General features: G+C 47.6%; 1 protein-coding gene across 1 annotated transcript in view; it reads left to right on the plus strand.

Annotated features, from left to right (window-relative positions):
- HMGCLL1 (3-hydroxymethyl-3-methylglutaryl-CoA lyase like 1) overlaps positions 1-15,185 on the plus strand; it is a 250,155-nt gene that overhangs the window by 50,572 nt on the left and 184,398 nt on the right. The window contains exon 4 of the mRNA XM_029595695.1: positions 10,830-10,925. Within this exon, the coding sequence (XP_029451555.1) occupies positions 10,830-10,925 (96 nt within the window). The remainder of the gene's footprint in view (positions 1-10,829; positions 10,926-15,185) is intronic.

Genomic DNA, 15,185 nt, shown 5'->3' on the forward strand with positions numbered 1-15,185 from the left:
TAAGCTTTTGGTTCTATTTCCTTTCCACCCCCACCATTAATGTAGAGAGCAGTGTTGGAACTGCATCTAAGTGAAATATTTAGCTTAATTAGTTAGGGGTAGTAACCGCTGCAATAAGCAAGCTACACCCATGCTTATTTGTTTACCCAGTCTATGTAATTCAGTCCATGTTGGTTGTTGTCTGTATATAGCTCCACCTTTCTTCATTCCCCCTGCCGTTGAAGCAAAGAGTTATGCTGAATATGCATTGAAAGTGAAGTATCAGACTTTCTCCCCTGCCGTTGAAGCAGAGAGCTATGCTGGATATGCATTGAAAGTGAAGTATCAGACTTTCTCCCCTGCTGTTGAAGCAGAGAGCTATGCTGGATATGCATGAAGTATCAGTCTTTTCCCCCTGCCGTTGAAGCAGAGAGCTATGCTGGATATGCGTGAAGTATCAGTCTTTCTCCCCGCCGTTGAAGCAGAGAGCTATGCTGGATATGCGTGAAGTATCAGTCTTTCTCCCCTGCCGTTGAAGCAGAGAACTATGCGGGATATGCATTGAAAGTGAAGTATCAGGCTTATTTGGTTGAGGTAGTAACCGCCATAACAAGCAAGCTACTCCCCGCTTTTTTGAGAATGCAAATCCTTATTTCCACATTTCCTCTTGCCGTTGAAGCTTAGAACAATGTTGGAGTCTTAGAGCAATGTTGGAGTCACATTAACCGTGTGTATGTTTATTGAATAAGGGTATTATCTCCAGGTAGTAGCCGTCATTCCCGTGAGCCACCCACTCTTCATTCATGAACTCTAGACTTTATGGATCCACAGTGTTTATCCCAAGCCCCTTTGAAGTCCTTCACAGTTCTGGTCTTCACCACTTCCTCTGGAAGGGCATTCCAGGCATCCACCACCCTCTCTGTGAAGAAATACTTCCTGACATTGGTTCTGAGTCTTCCTCCCTGGAGCTTCAAATCGTGACCCCCTGGTTCTGCTGATTTTTTTCTGATGGAAAAGGTTTGTCGTTGTCTTTGGATCATTAAAACCTTTCAAGTATCTGAAAGTCTGTATCATATCACCTCTGCTCCTCCTTTCCTCCAGGGTGTACATATTTAGATTCTTCAATCTCATAAGTCATTTGATGAAGACCATCCACCTTTTTGGTCGCCCTTCTCTGGACCGCCTCCATCTTGTCTCTGTCTCTTTGGAGATACGGTCTCCAAAACTGAACACAGTACTCCAGGTGAGGTCTCACCAAGGACCTGTACAAGGGGATAATTACTTCCCTTTTCTTACTTGATATTCCTCCCTCTATGCAGCCCAGCATTCTTCTGGCTTTAGCTATCGCCTTGTCACATTGTTTCGCCGACTTCAGATCATTAGACACTATCACCCTAAGGTCTCTCTCCTGCTCCGTGCACATCAGCCTTTCTCCCCCCATCAAATACAGTTCGGATTTTCACTCCCCATATGCATGACTCTGCACTTCTTGGCATTGAATCTCAGCTGCCATATCTTCGACCACTCTTCCAGCTTCCTTAAATCCCGTCTCATTCTCTCCACTCCTTCCGGCGTGTCCACTCTGTTGCAGATCTTAGTGTCATCCGCAAAAGGACAAACATTACCTTCTATCCCGTCCGCAATGTCGCTCACAAAGATATTGAACAGGACCGGTCCCAATACTGATCCTTGCGGTATACCGCTTAAAACCGCTCTCTCTTCAGAGACAGTTCCATTTACCATCACACATTGTCTTCTGTCCGTCAACCAGTTTGCAATCCAGGCTACCACCTCGGCACTCACTCCTAAGTTTCTCATTTTATTCACCAGTCTCCTGTGCGGGACTGTATCAAAAGCTGCTTTGCTGAAATCCAAGTAGATGACATCGAGTGCTCTTCCTTGATCCAATTCCTTGGTTACCCAGTCAAAAAAGTCAATCAGATTTGTCTGACCCTTACGGTTTTTACATATTTGACAATGTGCGCTCGCATATGTACTTGTATTTTATAAGTCGGGCATATCATTTACACGCAGGTTATAAAATACAGTAGTATATATGGGCACGCTCATATAGTTTTGAAAATTATCCTCTTAGGGGGTCCATTTTTAGCTGCTGTGCGGCTCAATTAGTTAGCCGCTGAATTTATCCGGCTATATCGTAAAGTTAATCAGTTATGTCTAACCAGCTAACTTTAGGATAGCTCTAGGGCAGGGGTCAGGAACCTTTTTGGTTGAGAGAGCCATAAACGCCACATATTTTAAAATGTAATTCCATGAGAGCCATACAATATGTTTAAAACTAAATACAAGTAAATGTGTGCATTTTATGTAAGATCACACTTTTAAAGTACAATAAGTCTCTGAAAATATTACACCAGGCCTTAAGACACCAATACATCTCCTATTAGGAAAACGGACCAAGTCAGGCTGCTATAGAGTCCTACACAGAAACTACACGCCAGCAGAAAACCTCACCTGAATCACGTGCTGTCCCTCACCTAACATAGAATAAAGAGACCAAAACGCATAACAAGAAGCATGCAGAAAAAACTGAATTGGAAACTGCAACAAGCCAGAGTCTCTGTATGCAGTATAATAAAGGAAAAAAGAAACATCACCCATCCTTATAAAACAAATCAAGAAATATAAAATCATCAGCAGTAAAACTGTACTAACAAAAAGAACATATTTCGAAACAGCTGATGAGTGGAATATCCAATAATTAAAAACTCATATAAAACATTTCCAGATACCAACAAAATATTTCAAAATAGCAGACACAAAGATCCAGTAATGAAAAATAATAAGGATACAAATTTTTTTTTGCTCTGCATACCTGGGAACGTTTGATATCCAGGTGTCCTGAGATTGTTCTGAATTAGCAGGAGGCGGGGTGGTTTGCTTGGAACTTTCTCCTCTCTCAGTCACATACCAGCGCTCTCTCTCACACTGGCTCTCAATGACACACCTATACACACATGCTCTCAGTACTCACATATACACATGTTTTTTCTCTCTCATATAGGCTCTTAATTACACATTTACACACATGCTGTCTATCTTTTCACGCTTACACACACACACACAGGCTTTCAATCACATAAATACATGCTGTCTTTTTCTCTCACACACAGACTCTCATTCACATGCTTACAAACATGTCCTCTCTTTCTCTCATTTACACACAGGCTCTCAATCACATACTCACATGCTCCCTCACCTAAATCAGCTCTCAATCACACACAGACACACATGGTCTCTCTCTCTCATTTAAACACAGGCTCTCAATCACATACTCACATGCTCCCTCACCTAAATCAGCTCTCAATCACACACAGACACACATGGTCTCTCTCTTACTTATACACACAGGCTCTTAATCATACATACACATGATTTCTCTCACACACAAAGGATCTCAATCATACACACATACTCTTTCACACAAACTTACACATACAGGTTCCCAATGGTAAACTTACATTCATGCTCTCTCTCACACAGGCAGGCTCTCAGTCACAGACATACTCTCTTTCACATATACAGGCTCTCAATCATTCACATACATGCAATCTCTCACTCACACACACAGGATCTCAAACACACATGCTTGCTCGCTCATTCACTCTCTCTCTCCCCCACCCCGGGAACTTGCGGCAGCAGCAGCCTCCTCCCAACACTAACCTCCTTCATTTTCATCCCTCGCGGAGGCGAAGCCGGAGTCCCATCGGCCGCGGTTGAAACTCTTCATTTTCCTCCGAGCCGCGCTGCAGTCTTCTTCCCGTCGGATACTAGCGTGGCCTCTTCTTCCCGCGCAGGCACCCGATGCTCTCCACTTCCTCTTCCGGGCCGCGGGAAGAAGAGGAAGTGGAGAGCATCGGGTGCCTGCGCGGGAAGACTCCCGCGCAGGCACCCGGCTGACATCCGATGACTCCCGCGCAGGCATCCGATGACTCCAGCGCAGGCACCCGGCTGACACCCGATGACTCCCGCGCAGGCACCCGATGACTCCAGAGCTGGCACCCGGCTGACACCCGATGACTCCCGCGCAGGCACCCGGATGACTCCAGTCGTGCCGCTGACTGGAGTCAGCGGCACCGGCGTGCTCTCTTCTCCTCCCCCCTGCGGCCCGGAAGAGGAAGTGGTGAGCATCGGGTGCCGGCGCGGAAGAAGAGACCACGCTAGTGTGGTCTCTTCTTCCCGTGCAGGCACCCGATGCTCTCCACTTCCTCTTCCGGGCCGCGGGGGGGGGGGGGGGGAGAAGAGAGCACGCCGGTGCCGCTGACTCCAGCTGTCCTGCCGCGTTCCGCCCGGGCTGACAGCATTTTAAGCCCGGGCGGCGGAGGACCGGGGAGCAGCTGGGTCAGCGGGGAACCGCGAAGTGTGGCGACACTTGTCTGCGAGCCAGATGCAGCCCTCAAAAGAGCCATATCTGGCTCGCGAGCCATGGGTTCCCGACCCCTGCTCTAGGGTCTGACTGTAGTTAGCTGCATAGGTTAAGCAGCTAACTCTGAATAACTTATTTGGCTAACTCTGCTCCTCCTGGAAACGCCTCTCGCTACCCCCAGAACGCTCCCCATATGGTGATGAATATCGCCAGGTAGCCATTTAGACTGATATCGTTTCAGTTATCCATCTAAATGGATTTTGAATGTCGACCTCAGAGTGGATATATTTTCCTGGAAAACAAATTCAACTGAATATTCTAGATTTTCACTATGTACTTCTGGGCTGTGTTCAGCCTGCATCCCTGGAGGCGAAGGGACGTCGGGGTCGGTTCGAGGGGTGATGGTGCGATGCAGAACGATGGCTGTCGTGATCGGGGAGCTATCTTCGTCTTCCTCCTGGCAGTTGCCGGTAAGCGCGGGAAAATCCGCCATCTTGGGTTCGGCCTTCTTCGTGGCGCCGATTGCGGTGGGGGCAAGGAATTCCCCACCCTCCCTCTCTCCACAGAGACCGGTTCCCCGGCCTGTTTCGCCGGCAGGAGCAGCAGGGGGAGGGCAAGGGGACGACACAGGGACGGATTCTGACGTCTCCTGTTCCTCCTTTTTTCAGATTTTATCCTGGCTATGTATAGGGCCTTTAAGGCGCGCAAAGCCTATAAGCGGCATTCACCTAAGTTCGGGGGCTCTGTGGGCCCACCTCCTGCAGACAAGGGTCGACCCCGGTCGGGGGACCTGGGGGGGGCCTTCCAGGACAAAGCGTCCCTTACGGGCTATTCCTCCCCGGGAGGATACGGACTCTCCCTCGGAGTCTACGGATCATGAGGATCAGGAGGGACTGCCCCCGCCCCCGCGGGGGGTAGAGGGAGACGGCGCTCAGTCACAGGGTGCGACGAGGCAGAGCCATGTCTCTGAAGGCAATGACCCTAGGGTGGTCCGCCTCTTCCGCAGAGACGAGCTGGGACCCCTCATTCCAGCTATTTTGGAGGAGTTGGGAATTGCTATGCCTCCCGGGGATTCTCATCTCGGTTCGATGGACCCAGTGTTGTTGGGGCTGAGTGGCTCTCCCACGACATTTCCTTTTCATTTTTCTGCTACGGACCTTCTCTTTCGTGAGTGGGATACCCCGGATTTGGGGTTGAAGGTCACAAAGGCTATGGATAAGCTTTATCCTCTGCCTGAGGACGCCCTGGAAGTTCTTCGGGTTCCAAAGGTAGACGCGGCCATTTCAGCAGTGACAAAGAGGACTACTATTCTGGTCACGGGGGCCACGGCACTGAAGGACCTACAGGATTGGAAGCTGGAGGTCCAGCTTAAAAAGATCTTCGAAGTATCTGTGCTAGGGGTCTGGGCGGCAATTTGTAGCAATTTTGCTCTGTGGGCAGGACTGCGTTGGGTGCAACAACTGCTCGCCAATGAGGGCCTTTCGGAGGAGGAAGCCCGACAGGCTGGCCATCTCGAGGTGGTAGTGGCTTATAGTGCTGACGCACTGTACAATCTCCTGAGAACTTCGGCTCATTCCATGGTCTCGGCCATCTCGGCGAGACGGCTATTGTGGTTACGGAACTGGTCCACGGATGGAGCCTTCAAATCCCAGCTGGGGTCTTTACCCTTTAAAGGCAAACTTCTATTTGGAAAGGAATTGGAGGATATGATTCAGTTACTGGTCGAAAATAAAGAGGACAGAACACATTCCAGAGGATCCTTCTCGGCTAGGTCCAGGTTTTGGGGAACTCGAAAAGCTCTTACTCCTCGTCCTAGTACCTTTTCCCCTTCTTTTCGTCCTGCGGGTGGCAGGCAGCAGTCACAGTCTTTTCGAGGAAGACATTTCAGTAGACCTGCTTCCTCCCAGTCAGTTCCCGGCGGTAAGGCTGCACAATGATGTCTGGCCGGTCCATTCCTCTGTACCGAAGGTAGGGGGCAGATTGTCTCTTTTTTATGAGGAGTGGACCACAATCACGTTGGACCAGTGGGTGCTCTCCGTGATAAAACAAGGCTACGCTTTAGATTTTGCACGCCGTCCCAACCCATGATTTTTCCCATCCCCATGCGGATATGCCGACAAACGTCAAGCGGTCCAACAGACTTTGCATTGACTGTTGGATCTGGGGGCAATTATTCCGGTACCACCTCCGGAGCAATGAAGAGGACATTATTCCATGTACTTCGTCGTTCCAAAGAAGGCAGTGTCCTTCCGTCCCATACTAGATCTAAAGTGCGTCAACAGATGCCTTCGGATCCCACGCTTTCGCATGGAGACGTTGCGTTCCGTCATTGCTTCCGTTTGCCCGGGGGAGTTCCTGGCTTCACTGGATCTGACGGAGGCATATTTGCACATCGGGAACAGGGAGGATCGTCAGAAATATCTCAGATTCTTCATGTTGGGGAAGCATTATCAATTTCAGGCGTTACCGTTCGGTCTGGCGACAGCTCTCAGAACCTTCACCAAAATAATGGTGGTAGTTGCAGCACAGCTTCGACAGGAGGGTTTGTTGGTGCATCCGTATCTGGACGATTGGTTGATTCAAGCAAAATCCAAGACCCTGTGTCATTCGGTGATACACCAGGTGCTACAGTTGTTGAGGTCCCTCGGTTGGGTGGTCAACACAGCCAAAAGTCAGCTCATTCCCTCTCAGTCGCTGGAGTTTTTGGGAGCTTTATTCGACACACATCAGGGGAAGGTCTATCTCTCTTCCAGTCGCAGTCTCAAGTTGCAGGGGCAAGTCCGGTCCTTGCTGGAGAAACAACCGCTGACAGTTTGGGATTAACTGCAGATGCTAGGTTCCATGGCTTCGACGCTGGAACTGGGCCCTTGGTCTTTCGCACACATGCGGCCCTTACAATCGGCGTTACTTTCCCGCTGGAGTCCGGTGTCTGAGCAGTTTTACCTTCCGTTGTCATTGACAAACCTGGCACGCTGCAGTCTAGTGTGGTGGCTGTGGTCTGACAATCTCCTCTGGGGTGTTCTGCTCGTGTTGCTGGAGTGGACGGTGGTCACCATGGATGCGAGTCTTTTAGGTTGGGGAGCGGTGTGCTTGCGGAAGTCAGTACAGGGGCTCTGGTCCCCGGCTGAATCTCGCTGGTAGATTAACCACTTGGAGACCAGAGCGATGCACCTGGCGTTGCATGCCTTTCTCCCTCTGATTCAGGGGAAGTCAGTCAGGGTGCTGTCCGACAATGCGACCACAGTGGCCTACATCAGTCATCAGGGGGGGACCAGGAGTCATCCGGTGGCATTAGAAGCTCATCTGTTGATTCAGTGGGCGGAACGGCACCTGGCCAGCATAGCTGCGTCCCACATAGCTGGGGTCGACAACATACCCGCAGATTTTTTGAGTCTAAATCAGCTCGACCCCGGAGAGTGGGAGCTTGCGGACAGGGCCTTTCAACTCATCTGTGACAGATGGGGCACGCCGGCCATGGATCTGATGACAACCTTCAAGAATGCCAAGGCCCCGCCCTTCTTTGCTCGTGGAAGGGAAACGGGGGCAGAGGGTGTGGACGCCTTGGCATTAACCTGGCCGACGACAGTCCTTCTGTATGTCTTTCCCCCTTGGCCGCTGATCGGCAAGGTACTTCGTCGAATAGAGAGCCATCCGTCGGAGGTAATTCTGGTGGCTCCCGAGTGGCCCCGTCGGCCGTGGTTCACGGATCTCGTCAATCTTGCGGTGGAGGGTCCACTGCATTTTCTGTTTCTACTGAATCTCCTTCACCAGGGCCCTGTTTGTTTCGATCAGGTAGATCGCTTTTGTCTAGCGGCATGGCGTTTGAGAGGCGACGTCTAAAAGGCAAAAGTTATTCGGACGCAGTGGTGTCCACCCTCCTGAGGTCGCGTAAGGTGTCGACTTCCTTATCGTATGTACGAGTTTGGAAGGTTTTCGAATCGTGGTGCGTTTCATGTGCGATTGTATCCGCTCGGGCGTCCGTTTCCGGTATTCTAGCATTTCTACAGGGCGGTTTGGCCAAGGATTTGTCCTGTAGCTCTTTGCGTGTGCAGGTGGCAGCCCTCTGTTGTTTACGCAGTTCTGTGGAAGGGAGGACTCTAGCGGTGCACCCCGATGTTGCCCTGTTTCTAAGGGGGGCAAAACATTTACGCCCTCCGCTGAATGCTCCATGCCACTCCTGAAATTTAAATGTGGTTCTTAAGGCTTTGTGTGCGCCCCCTTTTGAGCCTCTGAAGAGGGCGACGCTAAAGGATCTTACATTGAAGGTAGTATTTCTGGTGGCAATTTCCTCGGCATGACTGGTTTCTGAACTTCAGGCATTGTCCTGCAGGGAGCCTTTCTTGAGTATCTCTGAGTCAGGAATTAGTTTACGGACAGTTCCATCTTTTTTGCCAAAAGTGGTTTCTTCCTTTCATTTGAACCAGTCGGTGGAGCTACCATCATTTACTGACCTGGATTGGTCAGATCCCGTTTCAAAGGATTTAAGAAAGCTGGATGTACGTAGGGCGCTACTGTGCTATCTGGAAGCTACTAATGGTTTTCGTTTGTTGGATCATCTCTTCGTCCTTTGGAAGGGTCCAAAGAGGGGTAATATGGCGTCCAAAACCACCATCGCCCGGTGGTTGAAAGAGGCCATAAATTCCTCATATTTACTCTGTAGTCGGCCCCTACCAGTGGGGCTGAAGGCACATTCTACCCGCTCACAGGCGGCTTCCTGGGCGGAATGTCACCAGATTTCTCCACAGGAGATTTGCAGAGCAGCAACTTGGAAATCTTTGCATACTTTTGCGCGACATTATTGGTTCGATGTCCAGGACTCAAGGGAGGGCAATTTCGGAGCAGGCGAATTGAGAGCGGGCCTCTCCGGATCCCAGTCCAAGTAGTTTTAAGCTCTGGTACATCCCAGGAGTCTGGACTGATCCGGTACGTACAGGGAAAAGAAAATTAGGTCTTACCTTCGATAATTTTCGTTCCTGTGGTACCAAGGATCAGTCCAGAGTCCCGCCCGCTCTGTGCATTTAAGTCTCGGAGAGTCCGCTGTTTCCACTTCTGCTCTTGTTTTATTTGATCTGTGAGGTTCTTCCGTTGTTAACTTCCTTTCCGGGTCAGGTTTGTTGTTAGGGTCAGTGATCCAACGGTTCCCCGGTCGATATTTATGTATATAGTTAGTTTCAGTTAGGGGTCATTCTGCTTTGACATTGCATAATACTGGCAGACTGTGGGTGGCACCCTGGTATTTATGGCAGAGCCAGTCAAATCTTGCTCTGTCTCCATCTGCTGGTGCGGAGGCAAAACCCAGGAGTCTGGACTGATCCTTGGTACTACAGGAACGAAAATTATCAAAGGTAAGACCTAATTTTCTTTTATCTGGCCCTTGTGGCCAGATTCTTTAACCCTCCTCCTCCACCCTGTAAGCTTCTGCTATTCCCTTCCCTATCTTCTTTCTTCCTCTTTGGCATCCAGGGATGATCTGTTGTCACCTCTCAGTGAAGCGGAATTTGAATCACAAAGATATGTGGGGGAGGGGGGGGGGAAGTATGTTCGAATGGAAGTTCATCAGAAAATGTAGGAGTTGGAGGGGCTGATGCTCACAATATTGGTTGCTGTAGTGGTGTGGGGTAGTTTGGGGGCTGTGATGTTTTTAATTGGGGTTGTTGCAAGGAAGTGATGGTGGATACTGCAGAAGGGATCGCCACAGCAGGAGGGGGAAAGAATGCACCAGAGTGCTGCTCAGTTGACAAGCTAGGTGGATAGCTTTTTTTTTATAATCACTATATTCTGTGTAAGTTAAAATTACCTCTCTAATTTGCCCTCTGAGTAGAAGTAGGTTATGCATATTGTCAGTATATATTGGGTTTCTTTTTGCTTTTTTATATGGCTATTTACATTTATTCAATATGAAATAAGAATGTAACTGAACAATTTGCTTTTAGAGGGTAATAATCAAATAGCTTGCATAGGCTAAGACTGCAGGTGCTTTTTACCCACGGGCTTCAGCCAGAATTTTCAAAGAGGATTTATAAGCATAAATCCACTTTGAAAATTCACTGGTGTGCACGGAACCCTGAGCAGTATAGATGTACAAAGTTATACCAGCTGGAGATCAGATGTAACTTTGTGTGTGTGGATTTTCATGCATGCTTTTGAAATTCAAATATCTGTCCATAAATCCTGATCCCACCCCAGGTCCATCTGCAAGAACACCTGTTTACTGTAGTATGCACATAAAAGTACACGTAATCATGTTTTGCACGTACATGTACATGCATATCTTCCAGGGCTATTTCTAAAGAGCCATTTCACACAAAAGACTGGGTTTTATGTGCTTAAGTGCTTTTGAAAATTACCTCCCTTATTAGCCAAAATGTTTGTATCTGAATAATATGAATCTGTATTCTACATGCTAGCTCTTGTTAACAAAATTATTTCCTAAAAGTACAATTATATTGTTTATTTGTTTAAGATGGCAGATCACAAAGAAGTAATACAAGGAATCAAAAGATATGCTGGGGTACAATATCCTGTTCTCACACCTAATCTTCAAGGATTTCACTCTGCTGTAAGTATTGGATATCCTGTAGATATTTCAGTTTATTTAAATTGTTGGAAGAATGAAAGCTGGTTAGCCAGCTTAATTCATGAGTTAAACATGCTTTTTAATAAAGATCTGATTTATTATTTTATGTTAAAGAGTTCCAGATAATGTAAGTACAGTGTTTTACACTTTATCTGTAAACAACAACACCAAGAAGTCATTCAAAAATTTGTTTTTCACATAGTAAGGTAGAGGCCTATATTAAGAAGCATTTAGCTAGATAGAAGTTATCCAGCTAAATTAATATTTGGGCACTTATCCGGTTAAATTATAGCCAGATAACTTTTTATGTGGCTAAAATTTGCAGGATAAGTCAGGGGCTTTCCGGGTTCAAACTGTGAGGAGCCAAGTTAACAGGGTAAGTTATCTGGTTAAGTCTGGTTATCCTGTAAACCTGTTCTAAAGTTAGCTAGATGAACTTATCTGGCTAAGTTTAGGATAGCTGGATATATTCAGCAGCATGGATGTGCCACTGATTATATAGGCAAGGTTAACTGGATAGGTTTATCTGGCTAACGTGCTGAGCCACACAGTGGCTGAATATGGACCTCATAGTTTATTTAGCAAATAAGGACTATTTGGCACACCTACTCTTCCTGTTTGCCTCAGCTAAACTGCTCTAATTAAAGATATCTCCCAGCTATTGACTATACAGTTCTGACTAACTTGTATACTTATAAATAAATTGAATATTTCCTAGCGTGTAGACAGATGGACTCAGGAACGGTGGGTTTATGCTCCCCTGCCAGCAGATGGAGGCGGAGAAGCTGATGTCACAGTATATATAACCCTGCAGTGACCCCAGCCTGCCAGTACTCTCCGTCTCCAGCAGATGATGGACGTGCCTCTCCTTATGGGGTTTGCTTTGAGCTTTTTGAAAGGAGTAGTTTCAAATTCTAAATTCAGGAAAGGGCTCTTCCTTTTGGTCTAGCCACCGCTCCCAGAACATTTTCCAAGATTATGGTGGTAGTAGCGGTGGCCTTGCAAAAAGAAGGAATCCTGGTGCATCTGTATTTGGACGACTGGCTGATTCAAGCCAAGTATCAGGAAGAGAACTGCCTGGTGACACACAAGGTGATCTTCTTATTGCAGGAGCTCAGTTGGATGGTGAACTTGACCAAGAGGAATCGTCAGCCATCCCAGTCATTGGAGTATCTGAGGGTCTGCTTCGACACGGGACAGGACAGAGTTTTCCTACTGGAAGTTCGGATCCAGAGATTGATGTCTCAAGTGTGTCAGTTGATGAACACCATATGCCTGACAGTATAGTCCTACCTTCAGATACTCGGCTTGATGGCAGTTACCCTGGAAGTGGTGCTGTGGGCAAGGGCGCATATGCATCCTTTTCAGCGCTCTCTGCTATCTTATTGGAACCTGCATTCTCAGGATTATGCGGTTCAGCTTCACTTGCCAATGGAAATCTGCTCCCACCTCCAGTGGTGGTTGCAGGAGGATCATCTGAGAAAGGGAGTTCCTTTGTCCGGCCTGGTTAGTACTCACAACAGATGCTAGTCTCCACAGTTGAGGGGCTCACTGTTTGGAGTTCATGGCCCAGGGTTGCAGGAATGCCGAAGATTCATGCTTGAACATCAATCGCCTGGAGGCCCAGGCAGTACAGCATGCTTGCAATTCAGCCACAGGCTGCGGAATCAAGCGGCTCGTGTGATGTTGGACAACGTGACGATGGTGGCCTATATCAATCACAAGAGAGGAACCAAGAGCCAGCAAGTATCGCAGGAAATAGACCAGCTGATGAAATGGGCAGAATGTCATCTGCAGATGATCTTGGCCTCTCACACTGCAGGAAAAGACAATGTAAGAATGGACTTTCTCAGCAGGGAGAGTCTGGACCAGGAGGGTGGGTATTGTCAGCCGAGGTGTTTCAGCTGATTGTGGATCGCTGGGGCCTTCTGTTCCTAGATCTGCTGGCGACTTCTCAAAATGCGAAGGTTCTTCACTTCTACAGTTGCTGGAGAGATCCATGGTCCCTGGGAATAGTCATTCTCATACAGCTCTAGCCGGAAGACAGATTGCTTAATGCCTTTCCTCCGTGGCCCTTGCTGGGCAGGATAATTCGCAAGAATGAAGGCCACAGGGGGCTAGTACTCCTGGTGGTGCCAGACTGGCCCAGGTGTCCATGGTATGTGGATTTGCAACAACTCCTGGTGGAGGCCCCCCCCTTCGTCTGCTTCAGCAGATCCGCTTGGATCTGCTTCAGCAGGAACTGGCTCTTCACGAGGATCTGACTCAATTCTGTCTTACACTTTGGCTCTTGAGAGGGCTCACCTGTTAAAGCGTGGTTATTCCTCTGCGGTGATTGCCACTTTACTCCATGCTCACAAGTTCTCCACTTCCTTGTGTGAGGAGCAGGGTGTTCTTCCTTATTCAGTTAAGATCCCTCCCGTTTTGGATTTTTTGCAGGATGGATTGAATAAAGTCTTGGCCCTTAATTCCTTGAAGATACAAATTGCAGCTCTTGCCTATTTCAGAGGCCTAGTGAATGGTGTTTCCTTGTCATCTCATCCTGATGTGGTCCATATTTTTGAAGAAAGTGAAGAACCTTAGGCCTCCCTTGAGGTTACTGGTTCCATTGTGGAGTCTTAATTTGATGCTGGACTTTTTGACGGGACCTACGTTCCGACCACTGCATAGACTTTCCTTACGGTTATTGACTTTGAAGACTGTGTTCTTTGTGGCTGTATATTCTGTGCATCGGATTTCTGAGCTGAAGGCCTTGTCTTGCTGGGCGTTGTTCCTTTGGGAGACTCCAAGGGCATTACAGCTGCATACTGTTCCATCCTTCTTGCCCAAGGTAGTCTCGGACTTTCATTTGAATCAGTCCATCTCCTTGCCATCCCTGGATAAGGTCAGGGATGTGGAGGAGTTTCGCTTTTTGCTATCATTGGATGTTAAGCATCTTGTTGTGCAGTATCCGGAGGTCTCTGAGTCTTTTTGAAAGACATATTGCTTGTTTGTTCTCCATGGCAGGAGTAAGCAGGGCACTGCGGCTTCGTGGGCTACCATAGCTCGTTGGATTAAGGAGGTGATCATGGCGGCATATGTGGATGCTGGAAAGCCATTGCCTACTCATGTTAGGGCTCATTCCATTAGGGCTCAGGCAGTGTCATGGGCGGAATTTAGTCTGTTGTCTCCCGACGATATCTGCCGAGCTGCAATGTGGTCCTCCTTACACACTTTTTATAGGTTTTATCATCTGGATGTGCAGGCTCGGGAGGATGCAACCTTTGCCCGTGCGGTGTTGACTGGACCGCGGGCAGCATCCTACCCTGTTGGGGAGTAGCTTTGGTACAGCCCACTGGTTCTGAGTCCATCTGTCTACATGCTAGGAAATGGAGAAATTACTTACCTGATAATTTAGTTTTCCTTAGTGTAGTCAGATGGACTCAGCTTCCTGCCCTCGGCTGCTGCATGAGTGTGTCAAAAGTGCTCCTAAAGGGCTCTGGGGCCCAAGGAATTACTGGTAAGTGTTCATTCAGTCCCTAGCTTGGGGTACCTAGAATCTTATGTGAGTTAAGTGTTTATGGTTGGTTGAGTACAGTTCTGGTTATCATTTTTTAATCATGTTTTTTTGTAGTCTGTCCACAGTTGCTTTTGAAGAGAATACTGACAGGCTGGGGTCACTGCAGGGTTATATAAACTGTGACGTCATTTGGCTCCATCTCTGTCAATTGGCAGGGGAGCATAAACCCACTGGTCCTGAGTCCATCTGCCTATACTTAGGAAAACGAAATTATCAGGTAAGTAATTTCTCCATTAAGAATTTTACTTAAGTTAAAGATTAAGCAATTGAGGACTTAAAATGTAGGAAACAAAAGAAATGGAACCAAAGCAGCTACATTAATATGCAATATGAAGGTAAGACAAAAGCAAAAGAACATGGTGGTTGATTCACATCTAAGAATATTAGGCCATCAGAGACCAAATATTGAGAAATATTTAGATTTTGCCAAATATCAACTATTTGGAAGATATTTAGAGGACAGAAAATATGGGGCCACCATAGACATTTCAATGTCATTGGCTCCTCTGCTCATGAGCTTTCTCAAATGTGGTCATTATCTACATACTTAATAATCATTTTAGTCACCTACTCAAGTCCTCTACCCTGGATATATTTAATCTAGATCAGGGCAGGAGTAAGTATGGCCAAATTCCTCCTGGATCTACACAATTGACATTTGTATTATTTTGTCTGGTAGTTCC

Source organism: Rhinatrema bivittatum, chromosome 3 (genome assembly GCF_901001135.1).
Source record: "Rhinatrema bivittatum chromosome 3, aRhiBiv1.1, whole genome shotgun sequence".
Lineage (NCBI taxonomy): Eukaryota > Metazoa > Chordata > Amphibia > Gymnophiona > Rhinatrematidae > Rhinatrema > Rhinatrema bivittatum.